Source organism: Ylistrum balloti, unplaced genomic scaffold (assembly GCF_031769215.1).
Source record: "Ylistrum balloti isolate Yb309-2 unplaced genomic scaffold, AGI_CSIRO_Ybal_v1 Utg370020, whole genome shotgun sequence".
Taxonomy (NCBI): Eukaryota; Metazoa; Mollusca; class Bivalvia; order Pectinida; family Pectinidae; genus Ylistrum; species Ylistrum balloti.
In genome coordinates this window covers 29119-52737 of record NW_026782088.1, presented here as the reverse complement: position 1 = coordinate 52737, position 23619 = coordinate 29119, and the positions used below count along the sequence as shown (strand labels likewise).

The 23619-nt window shown below is 32.9% G+C and overlaps 1 protein-coding gene across 3 annotated transcripts; it reads right to left on the bottom strand.

Annotated features, from left to right (window-relative positions):
• Positions 1-874: 874 nt before the first annotated feature.
• LOC132548613 (receptor expression-enhancing protein 1-like) lies at positions 875-23376 on the bottom strand. Of its 3 annotated transcripts, XM_060212486.1 has the most exons (10): positions 23292-23376; positions 13483-13555; positions 12994-13070; positions 12517-12637; positions 12106-12219; positions 11522-11636; positions 10703-10726; positions 9447-9563; positions 7660-7751; positions 875-6811 (listed from the first exon to the last, which is right to left on the bottom strand). In XM_060212486.1, exons 1-10 carry the CDS (start codon positions 23324-23326, stop codon positions 6743-6745), a joined length of 837 nt encoding a protein of 278 aa, XP_060068469.1. In that variant the 5' UTR covers positions 23327-23376; the 3' UTR covers positions 875-6742. The 3 variants fall into 3 exon arrangements, with proteins under 3 accessions (XP_060068469.1, XP_060068467.1, XP_060068468.1); XM_060212484.1 differs by lacking the exon at positions 23292-23376 and having other exon boundaries at positions 13483-14849; XM_060212485.1 differs by lacking the exons at positions 10703-10726; positions 23292-23376 and having other exon boundaries at positions 13483-14849.
• Positions 23377-23619: the final 243 nt, after the last annotated feature.

The window sequence follows — 23619 nt, the reverse complement described above, 5'->3', positions numbered from 1 at the left end:
CAAGTAGAACCTATCAACAATTTTTTGAATGATGCATCTTGAAGGTACCTGTCAAAAATCCAAGAACGTCACCTATCAGCCGGTTTTCCATCAGTCCCATGATACAAAACGCGGAGGACCAAGATCCTTAAGACTTCTTCTCAAGAAATAGCATTAACAGTTTTCAATGGTTGGAATTATACATGGCCACCTGTTGGTTCTTTTGCTTTTCTGATCAGTCTCAATATAAATAGGCACAATATGGGAGTGTAGGAGAGCTCAATGTAATATTTTTTTAATGATTCATTCTTCAAAACTAGCCATAATAATCTTAGGTAATCAGATTCCAAGATGGCTGTCCAGCAGCCATTTAGTTTTTTTCCTGATCGATAAAAAATGAAAAGGGAACAACTTGGAACCACTATGAATTTGAGAGAATTTGAGAAAGATTGATCCAGTATTTGTTTAGAAATGGCGATAATAAACATTTATTGTTGAAACCTGATACTGTCACTTGCCAGTCATTTTGAGCATAACTAGTGACCAATGGGTAACCACAATAAAAATCCAAGATGGCCACCTTTTAGCCATCTTGTACATCTACTCGGTCTCAGAATGGAAAAGGCAATGATAAGGACAAAGAGGAACCCAATTTAAGGAAGATTGATTTAGTAACTCTCAAAAAATGCTGTAAACAATCCATCAAAATCAAAATCTGAGATTGCCTTCAGTCAGTCCCAATTTTAATAAGATGCATCCAGTACTTCTCAAGAAATAACCATAATAATAAATGTTTAAGGACTAATGACTAACAGATGAGTGTCTCCAGATGCAGGGTGATTTTAATAATCTATCATCTGTAAATGTCAGCTAAAAGAAAACAAGAACAAGACAGTTTTAAAACAAGATTGTTGCATTTATTTCACTAATATTTATAGAAAATGAATCCCTCAAGCACCCGTACAATTATATTCAACAGAGTTATATAGCTTAAAAGCATGGTGCTGATTACAATGTATGCTTAGTGTGTCACTCCTGTTCAACCCAATACCAAGAAATAATAAAAAATGAATGTGCCAGGCAAATTTAACACATCAATCCAATGTAGACATGTAATAGTTATTTCTTTAATATTTTTATTCTTTTTCTTAGGAGATGAGAGTAATAAGCTTGATGCATTATGATTAAGTATATTGGTAAGTAATTAAGCTAGATGTTCACTGTTCTTGATGTGGGTACATGATACAATCCTGGCTTCATCAGAAATATCTGCATGCAGTATTTAAACTGGGGGTGCTCCCAGGTCTCTTGAGATCTCCTGACACTTATAACTAGACTTCTGAAACATTGCATTATAAAAACAGGCACTTGATCATACAAGTCCTTCAATATGTACATATCACAAAGGTCAAGGGTCAACTGCAGGTCACAACACTAGTCCATGGGGTTATCTTCTGTGTGAAAAGGTTTTATCACAGCAAGGAATATAGAAAAATTGTTAAATGTGATACAAAAGAAGTTGATTTAAAGGGGGGTGGAAACCAACAAAAATTATTGCAACTTGACAGGCTTCAAATTTTGCAAAGACAATGATTTTGAGTTGGGGGAGGGGAATGCTATGGTTTTTCTGTATCAGAAGTTGACACGAAGAAATGTTTTTATAAGAAATGCTGATATGTCTTTGTTCTAATGATCTTCTACCTTTAAAGCTAAATGATCAAGAGTTGAATATTAAAAACCAAAACACACAACCTGTTCAAAAAAATTGTGACTTCAGTTCACATTTTTCTTTCCATTCCCATCTCTAGACTTGTGATATGCTGGTTTCTGATATGCTATACCAGAAACTACCCTGTGAGGATCCAAAATACACCAAAGTTATGTTTACACTGATCCCCATATCACTATACTCTGGTCCTCTGTAAGCTTACAACAATTTACAGTGAAATGAAAACAACTGATTCTAATACAACAGTGCTTCCATTTCATGTATTACAGGTATATAAACACTGGGTAACTACTTATCCAATATGAACAAGATACAATAAGCATATTTATGTCAGCACAGTAAGATTTACAACCATGTACCAGAAACGGGATAATGTTACATCTCCCTATTTAACGGAATAAGACAGATGTTTCCCTGTGCATACATACTAAAGCAAATCAGTACAACTTTGATAAGTATACTTATAGTATTTCAATTAAATCTTATAAAACTTGAACAATTAATAATAATCCTGATCAAAGTCAGTAACAATGTTTTAAAATGTCAAAGGTCATCACTATATTTGCTATCATTACTCATAAAATCAGAAAAAAGTGTTTTTTTTTCACAATTTTTCTTGAATATATTTGAAGGGAAGCAACTCCTTTGACAAAGATTTAAGTTTACACCTTATTGCCAGACCTGTACAAAACTACCCTATACTAGCACAACGGCCTTAACTTCATACACAAGATGGAAGACACAGCATTGGCAAATAACAATGGCAATGAAAGACCACACTTTTACTTCATTATGCAACATCCCTTACAAAAAATAAACAATCTCAGTATATATAGGCAACACATGCTTCACCAACAATATTTATCTTTTATAACATCGTTTTCTCTTTTGAAAACATACTACGAAGAAAAAGAAAAACACTGTTGAGAATATGGCTGTATTGGAGCTTTGTTAATGCTATATATTACAACATACATTTAGCGTTCACTTCTCTAGACTAGTTCATGCTGACTTTCATAATACTTGTATATCCACGCCAGAGTCACTATAAAATTACTTTCAGAGAAAACAAAGGACAGAAGATAAAATGTATCCCTTAACTTGTTTTTTCAGAACAGCCTCAATCATGTGGAGATAATAGAGACAGTCTCAGCGAAATGAAGGTCTTGTTTCCAACATCATTAAATAAAATCTTTTGATTATCTCACACTTCCGAACACAAGTGACTTTTAGTCAACATAAACTAAACCAAAAAGTATCTCTCCTGATGTACCAGTTTTAGAGATTTTTTAAAAAGTTTATAGCAAAATTATGTTATTTGAAATAAAGACATTATGATGATGTTTAAGGTTTTAAAGTATAACGTACAAGATAGGTATTCAAAATAAGAACAACAATTCATTAAGGAAAACATTAGAAATTGCTAATTTCAATGATCACATCTGTACACAGCACACTAAATTTAAATTTCCATTTCTAACAGTGAATGTCAACAAAATTAAGAGTGATAAACATGTCCTGAGATTCAGTCAGTTATAGAAGCAAATGTGGTGAGAACAATGCATGATTGTATAAGGACAGATATAGAGTCGTTCAAGCTGCTGGAATGTGTTTTGTGATAGGGAAACTAAAACCTTAAACACGTGTCATATGGGGAAAATCATTGAAATCAAAAAGGAAAAAAAAAACAAAAACACAAAAACAAAAAAGAACATTAAAAAAATGCATGCTAAATGTAATGGAAGCCTCCTCTTTAAATTATGTAATACGTACATTTCCTGAATTATTTCCTTAATCTATGTATAATATAACAGAATAAGCCTATCATAGAGAGAATACCAGAAAAATGCTCCCTTCCCATGTGTTTAAGTGATTATAGAAGGTGTTTGTTTATATAAAGATTATTGTCAAAAAACAAATGTGCAAAATAAAATACAAGATTATATTGAGCAAATAATCAAAAACACATAGCAAAAAAAAAAGAAGTGAGGACTAAACATGGTCAGTATGGTCATGAATTGTTGGTACTTACTTAGTCCAATTAAATACTAATGATGGTATCATATACATGTACATGTTTAGTAATTTAACTTGGAAAATATGATGCCTTCTTTTTTCATCACTGGTTTAAACTAAACCTACAGAATTAAACTTCTATGGCATGTGTATAAAGTTTAGTATCTTTTACATTTAAAAATACAGTATTAACTTTCAATTTTGGTATTATATTTAATAAAGATAATTTCAATGACTAGGATGCTAATGAGACTGTTTATGTTGAAAAAACACACATTTATGGTATTTAATATCCTGTGTTGGGAAGAAGACTCATGTGATCACATCGTTAATGGACCCACAACAATACAGAAATAATAATTTAAAATGTACCTTACAACAATAGCACCTACCTACACTCTCACTTATAGATCACCAACTTATTTCTAGACTGTACAAGGTGCCAGAATAAATGAGGAGGATTAAAATTATACTTATGCATCACAAACAATTTGGTTTTTTTTTAAAAATATCCAGCTCATTAGTAAGCATATAAGGCAAAATATAAAATGTTAACAACCAAATCAGATTTACAAATATCTATATGCAGAAAATAGATTCCATAGAGATATGTTATTAGAAGAATGAAATCATTTACAGAGGAAAATCAACAGATGATTAACAAACTCATTTCAATATCATTCTATACACTATACTGTACAAAAATGATCAGCAAAGTAGGTAAAAATCTCATTATATATATATTTTTATAAATACTGCATTGTTTGCTACATTTGAAGTCATCTTATAACATATTAGGCAAGTGAAAACGGGAAAAAAGGTTTCAATGGGTTTTCCATCCTCAAAACATTAAATCTATGTCATCTGTAGTGTATTTGATACTAAATTTGTGAAAATATTGAAGAAATTATCAACATACTATGATGAACCAGCAAAATAGTTTTAAAAAAAGTAGTATAGAAAAAATGTTTAGGTAACATGTTTTGTCAGGTAATATATTGTCAAATTTAAAAACCAAAAAATGAAGAAAAAGGAAAAGAAAAAAAAGAGAGATCAACCATTATTAACTCCTATGAACCAAATTTGAAACATTCATACACATAGAAAATACATAAACTCTCATATTCACAAAGGACTTCCACATACTATCTATCATCTACCAAACTTTTTGAGGAACAAAGGGAGATAATTACATCCTATTGTCTTGCATTACATGTGGAAAGTATAACTATTAAAATGTTTCTCTCGTGTAAATAAGAACCTTTTACCTACAATATTAAAATTACACTGAGTCCTCTATATTGTCATGTTCTTCTGGTTTAAAATGTAAACAAATCAATTTTAATAAGTCCTTACCTGTATCATATTAATACAGAAAAGATACCTGTTTATAGCGAAATCAAAATTGATACAATTTCCTTTTCTTTTAGTCTACTACAACCACATGAAGTATAGAAAACTGATTACAGTCACCATAAATTTGTTTACGGTATCCACACCATATTTTGTCACATTCATACCCTTATAGGAATGCATAAAACAAAACTGAGAACTGCTCTATACCAACAAACCATCAGTCTGATCAGCAATTACAGGTATATTTGAGAAATGACAGCTCCTCAGGTGTAATATTCAATTTATAAGATGATCAGTATACAGTGGTAGATATATCCCATCATAAATCCAGGTTAACATTAGTGTTGTAATTGGTCATTCAGGTTTTTGCTTCCTGTGTCTTAAGGAAATTTTGATGTTTCTTTCTTCCACTTTGTTTAGGAGCACCCTGCAAAAACACTTCATAAACATCACTTGCTCTCTTAAAAATCACATCTTTAAAGAAATTGTGAGATATTTAGATATTTGTGTTAGAAAATGATGATATATACAATCTTTTTGGTAATGTGTTTACATGATATTATGCTTTTACAAACTGTAAATGTAAAAGTGTCTTAGATCACAAACATTCAGTCAAGCTGAATTTTAACATATAATCAGTGAAAAAAAAGCTTAGATCTGGAGCAGTACGAAATAACAATTCATTTTTGTTAAGGTTAGTTTTCATGCAAAATTGACAGTTACGAAAAATACCACAAAAACAGAACCTCACAAAAACTTCCATCAACAGTAATTATATTACCACGTCAACAACACAACAGTCATCCTGGTCCAGTACAAAATATGCTCCATCACCTTGGCAACCTTAATGCAAGGCCTTTATACACAAATCCTGTTACCAGTGTATTAGCTTTTGAGCATTAATACATTAAGACTTCAGTCTGAATCTAAACATGTTAAAATTTTGTGTTCTTTTTCCATAAGAAAGTGATTTAACTTTCATGTAGATTGTGACTCTGGACTTGAGCATTAAAAACATTTAAATTTTCAATTTTTTGGAGTTTGGACTGAAGTCTATGATCCTGAGGCTTTGCTTGGAATTCCTCTATAACATTGAGCAGTACATAGGTATGAATGGCTGACGGGTGATATGCTGTGGAGTGGTCTAACCATAGGCATGACAGAAGCACAATCCCTATATATGACATCATTTTCAGTACTTGGTATTGACATCAGAAAAATGTTTGTATCAGGGCCATGTTTACATGTACTTCTTTTTTTTTTAATTCATTCTATATCACATCATATCACAATGTTGCTATGTTTTACTGCAGCCATCATTATATTTTGCTTGGTCTTCACATAATGTACCCTTAAAATATATATATAAAGTTTCAGGCAGACGGCAAAAAGTTCTTCTATCTGTTTCTTTATGTATGAGGATAAAAATGCCATTCTTTTATTTGTGGTTTGAATTTCAATATAATTTTTATGTGAGAAATTGCATTATATTCATACACTCATATCAAATGTAATGTAGTTAAAGCTATTGATGAAACATCATCGACAGAGATATAAATAATATGTTATTATTGTTGCTGTTTACAGCTATTTCGGGTTACTGTTCTGTAGGGACAGTTGTCCCTGATAGTTTCAGTACAGTGTTTTCTGGAAGCGTTGTAATCACTGATGAAGCTTTGCTCTTGTTCTAGCTCGAGTGCGAGGTAGCGTTCCATATGGATCATTCTTGTGCTGAAACAATAACAATAAAGCCCAAACTAAGCATGTCTAGTATTCCTTTATCTAAACAAGCTTACCAAACATAGAACACGTGTCACACACAAAAAGCAGAAAGACGGCTAGTCCAAACCACACTTTGTAATGTTCAACTTATGTTGCCCATAAAAAAGTGTTCCATTTTCATTATCACTGTAAAGTATCCATAATGTATTAAACAAAGAAAATGAAGTAATGTCAAGTGAATTGTGATTAGGTGTGATTCTATTACACTACTGCTATATCTGTCTTTATTCCATGTGTGGTTCTCATCTTATCTCCTATATTTTTCAATCTCATTTCTGTATATCATTCACACAAGAAAAATCTAAAATTTATCTTTACCTAACTTGAGAATGTTAATGGTAGATATGACCAGACAACATCTGTCAGAAAGTTCAGCAGGATCTATAATTAACAACTTGTGACAGATGTTGATTGTCTGGTCATACCGTTAACTTTGATAACGGTTTAGGAACTGGACTATGAGTTCCATTAGGAATTCATCCCTGAAAGACTGCCAACAATTAGCTGAATATTGGATCACATTTTCTTTGTATTGAGTTATTACTATGTTAGTGTAAAACAATAACTCTAAAATTATCATTACTTTATATTATAGTATCACGACTAGAGACCTTTATACTTGGTCAAGATAATTCAACTGAAACAATTAAGTTGAAAAGTTGACGAGATTACTCTCACAGAACTTTTTACAATGGACAGACACACAAAGCAGTTAGTACAAAAACTCCTGTACTGTGTGTGTGTATAGGAGAGATGAGGTAAGTGTGTTTTTGGCCTTGACACTGAATAACACTTACATCCTTTGGACTATAGTAGCTTTCTGTATAATAGACTTCTTCTGTATATGAGATCTGTTCTTCTTCCTCCTCTTCCTCTAACTTCGAAAGACCTGATGACAAAGAATGTTTAAGACATCTATCAAATAGTTTACAGGGAGTGATACATGTAAACCTGTCAAGATTTACAGGGAGTGATACATGTAAACCTATCAAAGTTTACAGGGAGTGATACATGTAAACCTATCAAAGTTTACAGGGAGTGATACATGTAAACCTATCAAAGTTTACAGGGAGTGATACATTTAAACGGTCAAAGTTTATAGGGAGTGATACATGTAAACCTATCAAAGTTATACATGTAAACCTATCAAAGTTTACAGTGAGTGATACATTTAAACCGATCAAAGTTTACAGGGAGTGATACATGTAAACCTGTCAAGATTTACAGGGAGTGATACATGTAAATCTGTCATAGTATACAGGTAATGATACATGCAAACCTGGCACAGTTTACAGTGAGTGATACATTTAAACCTATCAAAGTTTACAGGGAGTGATACATGTAAACCTATCAAAGTTTACAGGGAGTGATACATGTAAACCTATCAAAGTTTACAGGGAGTGATACATGTAAACCTATCAAAGTTTACAGTGAGTAATACATTTAAACCTATCAAGATTTACAGGGAGTGATACATGTAAACCTATCAAAGTTTACATGTAAACCTATCAAAGTTTACAGAGTGATACATTTAAACCTATCAAAGTTTACAGTGAGTGATACATTTAAACCTATCAAATTTTACAGGGAGTGATACATGTAAACCTGTTTACAGGGAGTGATACATTAAATCTGTCAAATACAGGTAATGATACATGCAAACCTGGCACAGTTTACAAAGTTTACAGGGAGTGATACATTTAAACCTGTCAAGATTTACAGGAAGTGATACATGTAAACCTGTCAAGATTTACAGGGAGTGATACATTCAAACTGATCAAAGTTTACAGGGAGTGATACATGTAAACCTGTCAAGATTTACAGGGAGTAATACATTTAAACCTATCAAAGTTTACAGGGAGTGATACATGTAAACCTATCAAAGTTTACAGGGAGTGATACATGTAAACCTATCAAAGTTTACAGGGAGTGATACATTTAAACCTGTCAAGATTTACAGGGAGTGATATATGTAAACCTGTCAAGATTTACAGGGAGTGATACATTTAAACCGATCAAAGTTTATAGGGAGTGATACATGTAAACCTATCAAAGTTCACAGGGAGTGATACATGTAAACCTATCAAAGTTTACAGTGAGTGATACATTTACACCTATCAAAGTTTACAGTGAGTGACACATTTAAACCGATCAAAGTTTACAGGGAGTGATACATGTAAACCTGTCAAGATTTACAGGGAGTGATACCTGTAAATCTGTCATAGTATACAGGGAGTGATACATGTAAACCTATCAAAGTTTACAGGGAGTGATACATTTAAACCTATCAAAGTTTACAGGGAGTGATACATCTAAACCTGTCAAAATTTACAGGAAGTGATACATGTAAACCTGTCAAGATTTACAGGGAGTGATACATCTAAACCGATCAAAGTTTACAGGAAGTGATACATGTAAACCTGTCATAGTATACAGGTAATGATACATGCAAACCTGGCACAGTTTACAGGGAGTGATAAATTTAAACTTATCAAAGTTTACAGGGAGTGATACATTTAAACCTGTCAAAATTTACAGGGAGAGATATCATTCAGAATCATTGATAGTTTAGAGGACTTAGTACCTGAAGCTTTCTGTGGTCTAACAGACCGGCTATCTGTGACATCACTCGTACTTCTGTGTAATTTTCTCTTCTCTTTCCTCCTCTCTATCTCTCTGTTATCTTGAGAAAGTCGTTCCTCTATAACCATAACGCCAACAGGTGTAATGAATTATAAGGCAAAAGATGAAAGGGAAGATGGTAGAAGTTTGGATATGTTTTCAATAAAACTTTGTAAGTGAAACAGATTTCTTGTTTCTATGATTCACTTGTAATACAATAGAGTGGAATACACTCAACTTCCAAGTTCTAAAAACAGAAATTGTGTTAGGTCAACATAACCACTAAACTATATTCCTAGAGATAATCATTCTTTGTTTAATTATTCAATCCCTATCTCATTTTTAAGAATTAAGAACCAGTTTCTACAAACCCGGGTATCAAAACGGAATGAGCCATTAACCAGGATGGGAGTCATCATGCATTGTTGTAGGACCAAGTTGTATGATTCCAGGGGATAGAAAGGGTTTAGGATACACAGAAAAGGGCCTTTATTATTAAAATCTGATAAAAACATGTTGACAAGGGCACTGCAAAAATGAAATAATGAACCAAAAGTATACTGGATCTTGATAAATCTCTACCAGTACTTTTTACTGACCTCTGACAAAAGCTCTTCTATGTTATTATAAAACATGTCTTCAGTATACATGCAAATTTTGATAGATTTGCTAATCAATTTTTTTCTGAATTTACAAGATTGTAAATATTGTTAATATATCAGATGGCTATGACCTGAAACAATGACTCTCAACTTCAATACTTGTTTATTGGTACAGAAGGAAGTGACACAGCACTTCAGGCAAACATCGGATTAAATGATAAATGGTAGTGATGAGCATTTTTTTAACATTTCAGAACCTACGGTAAATATCTGATAGATGTTTGTGATTGGTGATTACCTCTATCAGAAATTGAACACTGTATATGTATCCTATCAGCCTATTTACTTCCTCTTTTTTCCTACTAGTAGTTCTGTATAATGTTAGCAGCAGTGAAACTTGTTACAGATAAACGTATACTATTATGGTGATGGGATTTTAAACAATGTTAATAAGGGTTCTTATTCATTATTAAAAGATCAAAATAAACAAATTCACATAAAATGTATGTAATAACCTATTTTTAAAGAAAGCAGTTTTAGTACAGAATTAGGGCTGTGAGGTAGCATGCGAGATGAGTAAACCAACTGAGGTATGGCCGCAGTGTTAAACTATTACCGTTAATGTTCTCATCTTGTATATCTAAATCAAACAAAAAAAAAAAAAATTGGAATGTTAGATATGATCTAAACTACTAATAACATATATGTGAGATTAATGTTGTACTTTCAAATGCAACTTGCAAGTAAATTAGTCCAAACAAACATATGATAATATACACCAGGTCCTGTATTACATAAGTTTCAGGCTGATAGGTAAATTTGTTTTTTATTTTTTAGACAAGCTCAAATGAGAGATTTGTGATTAGTTTCATAAATCACATATGAAATGGAAACAAATTTAATTTCCTTTTAAGTAAATGAGCAATAAAATGGCAAATATGGCAGAAACTGACATTTATATGTCAAACAAAGTCATGTCTGCTCAATATCTATGTTCATCATTGTTACGCCACACAGCTGCGTGTTTTCCCATTATCTAAGATGACGTCACAATAAGCTATATTACGTATGTAAGATGTAAAAATATCACATGAGTATATTTACTAAACAACAAAGCAATCATATGATAGAATGATATGCCAGTGAGACAGCCTATTATCTTTCAAACCAAGATTAAATCTGTCAAAAGCTGAGGAATGATCAGTAAGTCAAATGATATTCAATCAAAATCTTAAGACACACTGTGTTGTCATATATACATGCTTCAAAGCAATTCTACTGTCTAAAACTGAAAACACTGTTACTACAAATGTTGTATATCCCACTGCCAATGTTTATATCATTCTGTAATGGCCCTCTATTATGTATAAATGTATTTTCTCTGTCATTATGAATGCTTGAGTGAGAGCCATACAAACTTTAAGGCTTCACTCACCGAATTCCTCGTCACTATCCATCAGATTTCCAGCAGCGTTCTGAGAGTCGTCGGGAACTCTTAGATCGTTGGTGCTATAACTCTTACGTACATGTTCTACAAGGGTAGACTGCCCCTTTAGAAAAACGAAAAAAAGGAATGGTAAATCATTGTTATCACCACAAAAATAGGTCAATTGTTTCCTACTAATTCAAGCTTCATTACTGTAGTTCATCATCTAAGTTTAGTACCTGGTTTGTGCACCATATTAAAGTAATTAACCAGAATTCATAATCCAAGTTGGCTTCAATATTTTCCTTTTTTTCTGTTCTTTGGTAGTTAGTTTAAAAAAGAAAATTGTTTACATTTTTACCCCCGAGATTGAAAGAAATGAACATGTAATATGTACTACACTGTTTATACAACACAACACAAAATTCATGACCATCTACCTGTATAAATGTTTTAGCCTTAACATTTCATGACCATCAGACTGTATAAATGTTTTGGTCTTGACATTTCATGACCATTCTACCTGTATAAATGTTTTGGTCTTGACTTGACCATCTACCTGTACATTACCTGTATAGTTCCACTATACCTACCTTTATAGCTGTTTTCACCACCACATTAGTGGCATAGGTAAGGCCTCTTTGACCCAGGTTCATTAAAGTAGAGTAGCCCTGCTTTGTTGCCTGGGATATGTATTCATCTATTTCCTGAAAAACAAAACCATGTTGTTCTTAAGTCTTAAAACAGGAGGAGGAAGACCGGCAAAAATTTAAGTTTGTCAGAAATGCTTGCTTCATGTCATGTCTGTGATGAGTTGGGACACATAACCCCACTGAAATGACTTTGGAAACCTAATAATGTCATCTACCATACTGTGTGTAGCTGTGAGACATTTAAATTCCATGAGTGTACAGAAATAACTTTGGTAACCAAATTAATGTCATCTACCAATCTGAGTGTAGCTGTGAGACATGTAACCTCAATGAGTGTACGGAAATTCTTACCTTTTCTCTCTTTACCAAATGTGGATGTACAAACTTCTTGTAAAGATAACTGGACCCTTTGGTAATAGGAGACAACATCCAAATCACAAATACCATCTTTATCTCGTAATAAAATGGAAGCCTGAAAAAAATGTAATTAGATAAAAAACAGAATAACACAAAGTACACATCAAACCTATGCATGTGATAAGCCCTTCTTCTAAGACCTATCTGACCCCATTGTCTTAAAATTCATGAAAGAAAACATTGGTGATCCAGAACGGATGGTAACCGGTTTCTTTATATGTTAATCAGACAAATTTGATAGAAATCAACAGGTACATGAGAGGTATTGCATGCTTCAAGTGAAATAATGCTGATGACACTATTGATACTTAAATAAATCCAAAATTAAGTCAGCCCAAGACCGTTTGTTAAAATTTCAGTGAAAACACAAAAAAAATCAAGGCGTCAAATACAAGATCTTTGAATACATACCATGATAGAAGCACATCGGAAAATGTCTCCACTGACAAGAAAATGGCAAATACAATCCAGTACATCATCCATTTTACCTGAAAAACAAGAAATTTGGAAATGGTACTTATTTTTCTAATAACTGATCCATTTCGTCAGCAGACATAAATATCTCGTATGTTCATCATCAGCTCTGAAAATCTTTGTTTATATCAGGAACTTACTTCTTGGCAATATTTTCTTTATCTGACTGTATTAAAGTCTATTACTGTGACACATTACCGGGTATTTTGAATAAGTTAACAATTCTTTTACTTACAGTATTACGGTCTATTACTATGACACTCTATTTTGTGTAATATGTCTCGACAATTTTTATCTGACCATCTTACAATCTATTACCGTAGCACACTATTTTGAGTAATAAGTCTTGACAATTTTTTTATCTAACAGTATTACAATCTATCACTGTGAAACACTCTTTTGAGTAATGATGAGGTAAATACTCACATATTCCTTAACATTTTTTGTGCGGATGGCCTTGTAAGAGGCGTAGGCTGGATACAGTGTCCCACACACCAATCTACAAATAGTATAAAGGTAGGGACTTGTTTGACTGAGGATTTCATAGATAGCTTGTTTTAACACAGACACCGCTGATGTGTAAAGTGACGTCAACATGTTTCCACAGATCTCCCCAGACCAAACATGACTTGATGGCTTTACCATTCATAAGTCAAACCCAGACATCCTGTTATAAAGTGATAAATCCATTGGTTTGTATCACTGGTTTCTCCTGTATGTATCCATACATTTTTGAACACGAAATCACAAAACAGACTTTTTAGGTGCTGTCTGATCCTACCTTGTGACGTGATACGTTAATTACCTCTAATGGCACTGTATAATTACTCAAGTAATTAAATATATCCATTGCTGTTTACACACTGTATAAATATCCTTAAAATGAAACATATTAATAATCCTATTTACAATGTGGAAGTAAGATTTTGCAAGTTCTACAACACCTCTGTGATGATGATATACAGATTCATGAACTTCGGTAAAGAACAGTACATATATAATACATGTATATATACTAGGCAAACTAAGGATGATATGTGACTGTGGCTCATGGTCCATATTACTGTGTACACATCTTAAACGGTTACATTCCTCAGGTAACTGGAGCAAAACATTCTGGATTATTACACAATTGTCCTATTGACTCAGCTGTGAAATACTGCCATACTTCTCAGTCCACAGAAATTCTGTTTCACATCCATGTTTGTTTGACCTAATTTCTATCATTACTTTACCAGTCCATGTTTGTTTGACCTACTTTCTACTATAACTTTACCAGTCCATGTTTGTTTGACCTACTTATTACTGTAAAACAGTTTCAAAGTCCATGTTTGTTTGACCTATATTCTGCTATTTAGTAACTATATATAATCTTGTCCTTTCAATCATCTCCAATTTCCAGTTCATAATTCACAATGCAACTTTGTTGTGACAAATCCTGCCAGACAGATCAGTATTTGTAAAATCACGTCAGAAGTAAGAAGAAACTTTGATCAAAGTTTGAGTCAGTGGTTGCCATTCTAAAGATGTCTAAGCAAATCCAAACACTGTTCAATCCATCTCTTCTACAACCAAGTCATACTGAGCCAAGAGTTTAAATCCACACATTTCGAAAATCAAGATCAGCACAGCATGTGTAGTAGAAGTTTGGTAGAACCCCTGGGTCATATGTTCTACAGAATTACCAATGATGAAACCAGCCACCTCTTCAACTTGTATCCCAAGCATCAAACCTCAGCCAAATTATTCCAGCTGCACTTTCTAACAACTTGGCAGGGGCTCATAACATTATGTTGATTACCCCATTGAAACTGGGAACACCAGTTGTCTATAGTAAACAAAGACACTGGAAATGTGTGGGAGATACCAACTTTCACTCACCCACCTACCTCTATGTATTCTATCATACCATTATTTACAATTGCAGCTCTGAAAATGAGCACAGCCCACATCAAACATTGCCATGGAAACAATATTTTTACCATCTCTCTACATGATGGTAATATGGGAACTGATAAGTAAGTTGTGTGAGACCAGTCAGGTATGTTCTCAGTCTACCTAACTCGGGTTTCAGCTGTGCACGGAGTTTGCTAACAGAAAACTATACATGTTCTAGCACTGATTGTACAATGAAAAATGAAGTTTATCAATTTGGACATGTGGCTTTTCATCTTTATTTCTCCATACATTTTGAACTCAGGTTTCAAAATACAATATAACATTAGGTGCTTTGATTTTGTCTATCTTATCGAAGTACCCAGTATATGTACATAAAATTGTTAACTTTCTCAATGCCAACTTCTAAGAGTTATTCCCCTTTGGAGGGAAAATATTGAAATGCACTGTTAATCTGGAAAAGGTGCACCCGGAAGTTCTGCGTCTTCATGCTTGAATACTCATATGCAGTAATTTTTACACTTAACATTGGTCATTGAGGTGTGTCCATCTAAACTTAAGAGAGAGTTTTTGTTTGTTTCTGTAGATTATATAAAAAGAACGGAACAGAGAAACAAAACAATGTGTTATTGAAACAAGCATTGATTATATATCCCTCAGAATGAGCTCAGGGTTGTAATTGTAACAGGGACCATTACACATGTCCCCAAGAATGAGCTCAGGATTGTAGCTAACAGGGACCATTACACATGTCCCCAAGAATGAGCTCAGGATTGTAGCTAACAGGGACCATTACACATGTCCCCAAGAATGAGCTCAGGATTGTAGCTAACAGGGACCATTACACATGTCCCCAAGAATGAGCTCAGGATTGTAGCTAACAGGGACCATTACACATGTCCCCAAGAATGAGCTCAGGATTGTAACTAACAGGGACCATTACACATGTCCCCAAGAATGAGCTCAGGATTGTAGCTAACAGGGACCATTACACATGTCCCCAAGAATGAGTTTTATAATAGTGACAGGGACCATTACACATGTCCCCAAGAATGAGCTCAGTATTGTAATTGTAATAGGGACCATTACACAGAGCTCACAGTTTAAATATCTAAAATTTATCAATGATCAAAAATACAGAAGAAAGGGAAAAATAAAAACAAGAATGAACATTTTATACATAAGAAGAAAATACTTCTCATGGAATTAAGCAGAAAGATTTTTTATCTAGCCTCTGTATATGATGTATTATTTATAAACCATCCTTGTAATTCAAAGGATTCAATAACTTGAATTCTGAATGTTAATTTTCAATATGTACACTTCAAAGAAGTTCCAACATTTATTTGAGAAAAGTTTTTGTTTTTATCTTTCTACACCTATATCCTGCTTTTAACTTTCAAATACCTTAAAGGTATTGGTCTGATGTTACAACGATGCTGTTGCACTGTCGAAAATGAATGCTGAATTCTGGTAGAAGATTAAAAAATTTTCAAGGATTGTTTCAGGCGAGACCAGAGCACCAATTCCAAGACTTCCATGAGGAGTCCCACTACTAAGAGATAAAGTAGGTCCTAAAATTTGAGGAAATCCCAAAGGAAAATCATGAGTCCAGGACTCAAATGTCCTGAGCCAAAAAAATCAGTGGAAAAAACAACTTATCTATGGCTGCCTTCGTCCCTGAAGTTGTAGATTCATATATTTAAGATTGAGAATGAAATCTAAATATGTAGAGAATGAAAAGATGTTGGTAAAATAGTTTAATTATCTGGGGGTTAACATCAGGGTTATATATCACAACGTTGTCAATACAAGGATTATATGTAGATCAGGCTGACCAGTAATGTGTAAAATGACTAGTAACGGGCTATAAACGATTATCAATTAAAAATCAGATAGACTTTCGGTGTAGTTAATGGATTACATAATATTTTATTTTTGTGAATTTAATGTAAAACACCCCACTTATCTAGAAATAACATAAGAATGAATATTAATCTTGATTATGTATCATCTGAATCATGTTTTTGCTAAATCCCGAGACAATATTAAGGTACCAATGAGTGACTATGAAAAATTTCAACTGACCACATCAGATGAACCTAAATGATTACCCATCACTGACCATCATTGCCAACATGCTTGTCATTAAATCAAATGTCCACAATGCCATATCTGATTTTACCACCAAGTTTTACTGGATACTTTCATCAAACTTCACATACTTGGCTTCTGTTGACTCATATCTATTGCCCATAGACCAATCTGATGACACAGAGGTCCTATAGATCATCATATCTAGACCACCCACATATGCTTTCTAGGACTGTTTGTAATGATTGCCTAGATAGGCTTGGATAAATTGAAAGCAAACAAAATGATTAAACATTTAGTGATTAGGTGTCTCTCCCAACGCATACTGTACTAGAATAGCTTATGCCTTATAGTGATATTTTATAAATCAGAACTGTAGAAAAAAAAATTGTAAACATTAAAAGTATACGAGCAATGCTGTGCATTTCATGTGAAATACATAACTTCTTTACAGATTACAATAAGTCAAGTAAATCTAGAATTATGCAGGCTGGAGTAAGATCTCCTGCTTGAAGACATCACCCTAAGACATCAAGTGTGTAGGTCACTGATCCCATTGATCTGATTGATCCACATGCCTCTACATGGTATAATTGGGAGGAATGACTGCCACAATGACAACATGACTGAATATGGCAGAAATGTTAAAAGTATCTCAATTACATTCAACCAAATATTGAAAAAGACATGCACCACTAACAGGCGAGTATACAAGAACCCAACATGGGTTTTAATCACTCAAAGGAAGACTGCTGGAAGGTATAATGCCTGCAACTTTCATATTCATCATCACACATAATACCTCTTCCTTCCTGAAAATCCCATACATACACAATTAATATTCCCATGAAAATTGATAATTGACTCTGTGATCAATAAATCATAATAATGGCTTTATCAACTAATACAATACTTGACAAAGTTAATTGATCTGAACACCAATACAGGTACAACATTAAATGTATTATTCTTTGGTTTGATTTCAGCAGAAGGGTTGTACCATGACTGTGTTAAGGGGCAAATGATACCAGTATAGAAAGAGATATTGGTCGACCAATGATTGAAAATTAATGACAATTTTGAAAAGTGAATTCATCGAAAATGTCCAGAAGTGTTCATAAATTTCACTGTTTGCGTCATGAAACTCATGTATTTTGTAATTTAACCTAAACAAGAAGATGTCTTTATTTCTATCATTTGTTTTACTATCATATCCATTGATATTTTACAATTGATTCAGAAAAAAAACTGTTGCAACTGTTAAATTGTTATTTGTGTTCAGTATTAAAAAGCGTAAAGACAAGACTGCAAATACAATGGAAACCTCATGTCATGTCATGTTCCATTTCTCAAAAGAAAATGTGACACTAAGTAGAACATGACATTTTCACTTCACATTTTGATAAGAGGAGGAATTCAGCATCATAAAATAGATGTTACATTTGCTCCTTTTGAATATAACTGCAAATCTTGTTTGCTGACTGAAACATCAATATATCAATTGGAAGTTCCTCAAACAAGGATATAACTACCAAAACATTTTGTAATATTACAAAATAATTGCATTACAATTTCTATTTTAAGTCTTTGAGTGGTGGTGTTTTCACAAGCAGAAATGTTGACATATGTGACTTTTAATGTCATGAAACAGTTTAATGGATAAAGATTGAAAAGATTTATGAAATGTATTTATCAGAAATATTCCTCAATTTACATTTATAACATATTGAAAAATTAGCACCTGGATGTAACATTTCGTGTCTTAAATGTAACATTCAAACAGAAAATGTAGTAAAAAACGTCTGAAACTGCTTTAAAAAATTAAACCATTTAGCACCTGTGTAAATCATGTCATGTTACGTCTGGCCATTGAGACTAAAAGTGATTTATCTCTTATTACGACTACGTTGGTTTACATGTTTTAAAACATCATTTTTGAGGTGATTGGTTTCTAGCTGTTTAATGTACGTCTGCACTATTATGATGCAAAAGATGACCTTATACTGGAATGGCCACGATACAAGTCCAATGTTACATACCAGACATTAGATGAATACTGGGGGGTATATAGTCCAACTATTGAAAATGTTGTTTGAAATTACAGAACTTATTGGGAATAAACAAAAAAAAAAAGTCATTGAATATTTGATATATTTTACCATAAAATGACAGTTGAAGATTGACCACCAACGAAATATTGTGCAGTAATATGACCAATTTTAACAGAGGTTTGGTATATTGTTTGATGCAGTTTAGCATCCATCATTACATCCTGAAATGTGACTGATAAGTTTTATTCTTAGCATCATGTAACACAAGAAAACCTAAAATATACAAGAAATACCCCATTTAATATATGGCAGATATGAAGAACCTGGCATATTATATTGATAGTTGTTCCAAGGACACATATAACACCAAACAAAATTTGGTGTCTTTGTTACGTCTTTCTATTCTGCAATAGATTTACTATTTTGATGATGAAATGTGCATAGACAATTTTCAATGTAAAAAAACTTTGCATAACATTTCATTTAACATTAAAGCTTTCTAGTGTATGCCAGGTGTATCTATTTTTTTTTACATGATATGCCCGAGATGTAACATTGACTTGCAATCTGAACTGGATGTAATGCAGGACACCATAGTTGCAATTGGTGAATGAAATCATTGTCAAGAGATAAAGTTCTTTAAACATGATTTTGAAAAGCTATATAGTTATTATTTAATTGAATTGCAATATAGAAAAATTCATCTTCATCTATTAGTACCCAAAATACTTGTTTATTGCAAAATTGGGGTTCTGTTAAATCCGCTATTTATTTTTGTCAATAAACTTATTTGATGGCCTAAAATTGAAGTTACAAATATTCATGGCCATACCTTACTTACAATTAAACGTACTCGAGATGGAAATATATTCCCAAATAGTCATTCGTGTCCTGTTACCTCCAGGAACTCTACATAAACAGCTGTATTTTCTCCATCATTCAAAGCAGAACTATCTTCTCCTTTATTGGTCAGGATGCAACAATATTATATGATGTGAAATCTACTACATCAGGGTGTTCACCTTGTTTTAATTTTTCAAATGGTTGCCTCAGATGTAACAAATATTTTATAATGCCAAATTCGACCTCATAAGACAATCACGTCAAAACTATCCTTATGTATTATGTCAAATAAATAAGTACTGTTGTCATAGAGATTTTAAGCAATGCCACTCTCTGCATACTGATATTTCAACACTAACTTCCACCATACACAAGCAGACATGTGCTTTTTTCAAGCTAATCTAACATAATTTCTTCGTAGCCAATTTCAACATGATGAAGAACAAAACTTGTGATTTCTTAACAGTCAGTTAAAATGCATGTATTACAGTACAGTGTTTCAAAAGATAATCATTTCACAATCAACTTTTTTTTATGAAAATGCCATTACTGACCTGTAGTTTCCTGCCTTGCCTATGACTCTTTCAAATAATTATTCTTGGTTTTGGACAATGTTGACAATAATAGTCTGAACTCTAATTTACTTTCACAAGCATAACTCTGTATAATTCAAACAGTGAAACTTCTATAATCAAACTTTGATGATTCAAAACATCTCAATTTATTGAAGTTTTTTGCCAGTTCTGAATTCTATTCCTATATATTACTATCAACTTACTCCTTTATGAAGTTTTATAAATAGAACTTTTTTATGTATCAATGTTTTTTCACAGACCGAAAGCTATATGACAACACAGTCAATGACACTTCATCATTCAAACAAAACATTGACCTGTACTGTACAGGTATTTTCGCCTGTGCCAAAAATTTCACACATTTCAACAAAGAGTGTTGTCTGACAATGGGAGCTTGCTGTCATTGGCTCTGTGTTTTGAGGTTAAGGAAATCATTTTTATGATACAATGTGTCTCTTTTTTGTTTTAAGTATTAAAATATGAGAAATATATTGATTTATTCGTCAATCATGCATTCTCTTAATGATTCAGACTAGCTGTTGTCAGAATATTGGCAAACACTCTTGTAATTTCTATGACTGAAGATGTGTCTTATTAGTGCTGTCGTTTCTGGACAGAATACATTATGTTATTAATTTGCTTTCTTTAAAACTCATTAGTGCCTATAACACTTATGTAGCAGTCTTAAAATAATTACTATAACACTTGAAGACCACTTTAATGCTGCGTGTCATTTCATTTAAAATTGATGTGTAAAATATATATACTGTGTGACATGAAGGCAGGCATGTAAAGGTAAGCATGCATTATCAATTTCTAATTGATTTCTATTGAATCATATGGTTTTTTTTCCATGAATGAAAATGTCTGTCTTAAGATAAAAATGTATCTTTTCATTTAAAGCCCCAATATACGTAAAAATCACTATAAAAAAAAAACTTTATCTTATTTTCCCCGTAATATATGTAACAAAACAAATACTTTCCTTTAATTAAAGAAAATAAAACTGTTTTCAATTTCAATAAAAATTGAAAAAATCGGAAAATAAACAATGTGGGACCCACAATAATTCATACATTGCGCATGCACAGTGCAGACGTCCACCAGTCGCTTCCTTTTTTTCCAATCATACATCAGGCCAGTTCTGAATTTTTACGTTATAATTGTGCACCGTATCGTTTCTAAACTAATTATTCCTTCTAATAATTTCCTAAGAACTGAATGTTTATCACAGGAATACCTCAAGTCTACAACAAGACTTCGCAAACAAAGTTTGTAAACAAAATCTTACCGTAGACATATCTGCATATGCTTCCTCTATAAGTAGAAACCTCAACTCTCCGGAGATCAGGTCATGAACTTTCCGACGTGGTTCGGCAACAATCGTAATTTCGATGGCGGCGTGTTTAAAATGTGTGTGTGTTTACAAATATCGAGTTTCAACTGCTCATATATTAATACTTTATGCACAAAGTCATGGTAACTATTGTTTGAATAACTTAATTCTAACTACATCTTAGAGAAATATCTCAATAATTATGTGTGATTTTACACTAAATTTTTGGTGCATGTTACGTATATTGGGGCTTTAAACTTGTGTTTTGGTATTTGTTGTGTTTTTTAAGGTAGAAATATTGTTTCATTAACTATAGCCATGAACATGAAAAAGTCTATATAACCCACCATGAATGATTTGAAGTCTCGAAGTATCAAAGTTTTTTTGGTAGTCCCTTGAACTTCGAACACTGAAGTTTGACTATATTTATTTTTGTTTGAACTGTCTGAAGGTTTACCAAAATTTTTTCATCCATTACTGTCCAATACAAGCTCCATACTAGGGCATCATAGTGCAGTTGATATATATAGTGTGTATCTCTGTAACTTCAATAAAATATGTTCTTAAGATCGTTTTCATTGGGCAATGCCAACAAAAATAGCCAACCTAGTGATGAACTGTTCACCTTTAAAACACTGTTTCACTGGCTGTTTACGTAATGTGTGTACATAACCAATGTGACAAGTAGTTTCCAAGGTATAAAAAAATACAGACAAATCAAAATGGCAGATGGTATACCTGATGATACTACTCCCTGTGTTCATTTTCTATAAAAGTGCAAAGTTGTACTAAATTTAGAAAACAAATAATAAAAAAATGTATTGATTTTGTGTTTTCTATAAGAGATGAAGGAAGTAAAGTGAAACTGATTCCCATCTCTATAAAGTGATGTTCCATCTTTGTAATGACACTCAGGTATATGACTGGATGATATTAGCTTCATACTTGTGCCATAGCTGGAAAATCTTTCCTGAAATTCCCTAGTTACACGATGTTGGAAGCAGGTCAAGGTTCCTTCAGCTGCTATCTGCATCTGCTTTCTGATATCCATGTATATGATATGTATATATATATATATATATATCAATATCTATCATCAATATCAAATAGTTTTGTATGGACAATTTGGTCCAGTTAGTTCATACAAAGGAGAGAGAGGGGGGGTTATTTGTACGACGTGTGTATGTTCTTTGGTATATTCATCATTTCAGAAAACATAAACATGTACCTGTAATTTGTCCACGGATAATAGCAGGCCTTGAAAGTCTAATTAATTAGTCATATGATTGATTATTCAAAAATGTTGCTTTTACTTTCATATTTATGATTTATCATTCTCACAAGTTGTCCCTATTTCATCCGAAACTTACACAACTTTTGTACCCTGCCTTCGATAACTGCCGCGACCGATGGGGTCGTTTATACACTTCATATACTCACATGACAAATCTTGATAAAATGGCGGACACCATCATTGCTTCTTGAGTAACACCTATGAATAAACGTTGAAATAAAACATCACGATAGGTGAAATTCGAAATCAATCCTAGTAAGCAATGTCTTTCTGTTCAAAGCGCCCTCTGAGCAGGTGATCGCTAGGGGAAACAACTCCCAATCTGTATATCGAAACAACAATGTAAACATTAGCTTACCACATCCTAAAAATAACCTATCGGTCAATTTCAATATAAAATGCTGTTCGTTGTTTGGTTAGTATAATATTTGTCTAAAATATAAGTGCATAATTAATAATTTAAAGTCTTTTACA

Excerpts from the sequence above, each read along its gene's own strand:
- LOC132548613 (XM_060212484.1), bottom strand. The coding sequence starts at position 13,701 with ATGGTAAAGCCATCAAGTCATGTTTGGTCTGGGGAGATCTGTGGAAAC. Across the intron at positions 13,071-13,482 it reads CAAAAAATGTTAAGGAATAT|GTAAAATGGATGATGTACTG; the intron begins GTGAGTATTTAC and ends CTTGTTTTTCAG. Across the intron at positions 9,564-10,702 it reads ACAAGATGAGAACATTAACG|AGGAACGACTTTCTCAAGAT; the intron begins GTAATAGTTTAA and ends TTATGGTTATAG.